The following is a 4,238-nucleotide window of genomic DNA, read 5'->3' on the forward strand; positions in this document are numbered from 1 at the left end:
CACCTCAAATGCCCTTATTAGTCCTGGAAAGACGACAAGTCTGCACATCTGAGATATTACTGTGATTTCAATTTATCTTTCTGATTATAAACCAATTACACTAAGCCATGCATCTTCAAGCTCCATCATGTATGCTCAGAGTATTACATTTCTAATGAAAACAAATGAACCCACATTCATTGCTTTCTGCAGAGACAGTAAAAGCCTCCTTTAACTAATCCGGCAGTGAGGAGTCACTGTCTCACTGTAATGAGCTGTAATGAAACTCAGATGACCATGGCGGAGGCTTCAATCAAATAGAAGGAAATGTGGTCAAATGTCTTCTGAGAAGGCAAAATTATATCAACCTGTGTCACATGCAAGACATGAGAAATATAAATAAGAGTACGTAGAGTTTAAATTATGAGAACATTTTTATTTCAAATAGCTTAATCACAGCATATAAAAGTGAAAAAAGGGATATAAAAATAAAGTGACTCTGAGGATTGTTCATCTGTCTCTACATGGCTTTACATGGAAACTGATGTGTCAGATGTAGCCAATGATGTCTTTGCAGATAATGGGCTGTCGGCTGCCTGACTTCATGAGTGCAGCAAAGTGGTAAAAGTCTGTGTCCAGCTCATTAATGCAAGAATGTGACTGGTGGAAAAAGGGGACTTTGGGCTGTGATGCCACAACTGGGCAGGACAGACGTTTTGGAGCATTTGCTGTTCTGTTAGCATGAGCAGAGTCTGCGGGTCTCATCTTCACTCTGTCCTCTACACTCTTAGAAAACCCAGCCAGTTTCCTTCTCATGTTGACAAGGAAACCTCTTCCCAGTCGATGTCTTGAGCTTGGCTTCAGGTCAGTGGGCTCAGGGCAATCTGGCAAGTCCATCCAGTTTTGTATGAGGTCTGCGAAGCTGTTGTCTCCCAGGACCAGAGGTTGACGGTTGCGCCCCCTGGTCAATAAAGAGTTTGTCCAGTCCTCTGGGTCGCTGACCTCAAATGATGTCCACGTCTCTAGACAGGCGTCAGAGGTGGATTTAGGTCGGACGCGTCCACTCAGTGCTCTGTTTGTACGGAGGCAGGCTGAGGAGGACACCCGCACATTCCTCGTCCTCCTGAGAACCACTGCTTCATCCTGCCATGAAGCCTCAGAGTAGCCTGAATCAAAGTCCAGACTCTTCTGACTGCAGGGAGAGCCCAGTCTGAGGCTCAGGCCCAGCTGACTGCCTGAGTCGTCATCCTCCACCTCCTCCTCCAGAGGACTCGCCAGGCAGCAGGCAGAGTCGTAGGTACTGGCTGTGCTGGCATCAGATATCCGCAGGCGTGTGCGCTGTTCTCTTTGCAGTGCTCGCTGCTGACATGCACGTGCTACTGCAGAGTGGCGTGCTAACTCTGGGAGTTGGGTGCTGATGGGAGCAAGGGGGCGCCTGGCTGCGGGGCAGGTCTTCCGCAGTTGTTTCAGGTCTTGCAGTGACCTCATCATATACTGCATGTGCTCCCGTAAGCAGTCGCTTGAGTCACGTAAGCAAAGCTGAGGAGACAAAAGAGCAAGAGTCAGTAATTCACACACGTTAGGAGAAACAGTGAGCAAACGCAGGTGACAGGAATATTCAAAGCCTGTCAAATGAACTGTTGCTGAATGGCTGAGATAAAAACAGAGTTGACTGAATGCAGAGTGCTCCGTGGGCACGCTCAGGCTTGCTCGCAGTGAGCTTCAAACACCTTTTCTCTTATTGTAATCTTACAGGCAAGCCAACCTGCTGTTCAAAGGTTTGTCAATAGATTTCAGCACAATGCAAATTTATCTGTCCGTTAATCTACTTGACCACACCAACAGCTTGAGTGAACGCCCTATTTTCATTGACTCAGAAGTGATTCATCCGAACACCCAGACTGTTGTTATTACAGAGATCTGCACTACTGCCTAACCTCAACTATTTATCTACATAGTGAGACAACTCTGCGCCAAAGTAAAAACATCTGCAGTGTATCAAGGAGAAACTGGGGTCTCGTGGATCATGATTTAGTTACCGGGGTCCTGCCTCTTTAAGGGTGCAGCTCGCTTGCCTATGAAATTCACCAGTGACATACTAAGGAATATAATACTCCTGTTTCCTCTCTGACTCACTGTGCTGATTGGTCAGGATCAGCCAGTGAGAGACGGTGGCTCACGCTCAAACTTAAACAGGGCATAAGGATCATGTGACAGTGTGTGTGAGGGAGTTTAAGAGTAGAAAGGAAGCAGCAAAAAAAAAAGAAAGAGGAGAAATATTCTTGCTATTATACATATTCACATATTCTTTGTAAACATGGACAATGACATTATTAACATATCCCATGTACTTTCGGAGAACGTAAGCTTTTCTATATGGGTTTGTTTGCTTCATTTCAATCACTTTAACGGAGCTGAGAACAAAACTGACTTCAGACGGTGCAAAAATCCTCCAGCTGAGTGTGATGCTGCTATTGCAAAACAAAGAGGTGAGATATATAGCCACGTCCAGCACAAGCCAGCATAACAGCACACTTCTTTCCTCCCCTGACGCCACTGCACTCCCCTTTGAACCTGTATGACCTCTCCACACTGTCCAGTAGAGTATTTGACCCTGCTGAGGGACCTTCTGCCCCCATTTTGTTCTCCTCATAACTCTGCTAGATGTTGCAAGAACTTGAGAAAGTACCCAAGAGGCATATGGACATGAACAAAGCAGGAAATGTGATTCATATATATTTTAAAAAAATATATATAATGCTTATATGTTTATAATCAGTGCATGCCTGCTTAATACATATCCATCTGCTGCATAAATGTATGAAAAGAATCAACTGTCATTATTACTGCTGTAAACTGGTCACTGTACAAAGGCATCCGAGCATCACTGGCGGTTCAGCCTTCTGCTGCAGTGCCGCATTGGCATCTGTTGCCTCCAAATGTTGGAGGGCCGCCGCACTACTCTTCCGCTCAGATCAACCCAAACACAGGTCAGCGTGTACCCTTCGCTTTGTGCGTAAAAAATAGTAAAATAACCACGGTCTGAAACACAGAGCTAACATTTTAGAGAGAAAACGAACTCACCATTTCTTTTCTTCTCATCTGTAAAATTCAGTTCCTGCAGAAAAAAAAAACAACCAAGAATTATACACTAGTTTTAAAACAGGGCAACGCAACGTAAGAAATCACGGCAACATACAAAGCTAAATGTAAAATACAAAGCCAACACTCACTTCTGAAACGAGCGCTTCCGTCCAAAGGAAATGTTTTGGCCCATGAAGGAGAAAATGCCTGATCAGATGTGTCTCGGGCAGCAGTCTACACGGGCAGATGTGCTGAGGGACGATCTCAGCCCTCATATGTTCGCCTCCCTTCACGGCTCCGCGCTCAGCAGCCACTCGCAGCGACCTGAGTCTGGAGGAGCCAATCAGAGCGCAGGAGGCTCACAGGGCTCATTTGCAAACCCAGCAGCAGCAGCAGCAGCAGCAGCAGCTCTGTGTGCAGCTGCAAGACATGCAGAGAAACCCTAACCCTAACCATGATTTTAGACCCTTTTTTTTTATATACAGTCTGTCTTTGACCAGCACAGGATAAAAAAAAGGTGCTTTAGCTGTTTGTGTAGAAGAAGGGGAAATTAAATGACTGTCTGGATCAAACCTCTGCTGTGGATGTGCTCTTCCTCTCTGACAGTGATATTTGGACTGGGTTTAATTTCGCTGGAGGCTCTGGACATATGGCCAGTTCTTGAGTCTCATGAAATATTTGACCTCTGGTTTATTTCGCTTCATGCCTTTTGTTAAATTGGGTGAAAACCCCACAATTTTAATATCAACAGTTTCATGAGTTTGCTTTCTCCCTTGAAGATCCAGTCTTTGCATCTGTGTTCCTACATCCACAATTTAATGTTTTAATACATGATGCAGGGCTGTAACTAATGATTGTTTTCATTATTGATTAATTTGCAGTTTGGTGACCAAACCAAAGCACATTCACTTTACTCAAGTAGAAAAATAAGTATTCACATTTGAGACTGGAATCAGTGAATTTTTGGCATTTTTGCACATTATTAAAACAGTTGATGATTACATTTCTATTGATCAACTAATCAATTAATCCGCTATTTGCCTCATCTCTTGTCATGCTGGCTTTGTGAAAATGCAGGCAAGATATGTCTCTTATTCAGTAGCCCTTCCAAACCTCTGCTCCCCTCCCTGTAGTCCTCCTCTTGTCCCACTGTTTGCTCATTTGTGAATCACTGA

At 44.5% G+C, this 4,238-nt stretch overlaps 1 protein-coding gene across 1 annotated transcript; it reads right to left on the minus strand.

Annotated features, from left to right (window-relative positions):
• Positions 1–389: 389 nt before the first annotated feature.
• LOC139631041 (PAK4-inhibitor inka2-like) lies at positions 390–3,352 on the minus strand. Its single transcript, XM_071494983.1, has 3 exons — positions 3,213–3,352; positions 3,064–3,097; positions 390–1,518 (listed from the first exon to the last, which is right to left on the minus strand). Exons 2-3 carry the CDS (start codon positions 3,079–3,081, stop codon positions 529–531), a joined length of 1,008 nt encoding a protein of 335 aa, XP_071351084.1. The 5' UTR covers positions 3,082–3,097; positions 3,213–3,352; the 3' UTR covers positions 390–528.
• Between the last annotated feature and the right edge of the window lie 886 nt (positions 3,353–4,238).

Source organism: Trachinotus anak, unplaced genomic scaffold, assembly GCF_046630095.1.
Source record: "Trachinotus anak isolate AG129_WGS33_773 ecotype Australia unplaced genomic scaffold, CSIRO_AGI_Tana_v1 ptg000013l, whole genome shotgun sequence".
Classification (NCBI taxonomy): Eukaryota; Metazoa; Chordata; class Actinopteri; order Carangiformes; family Carangidae; genus Trachinotus; species Trachinotus anak.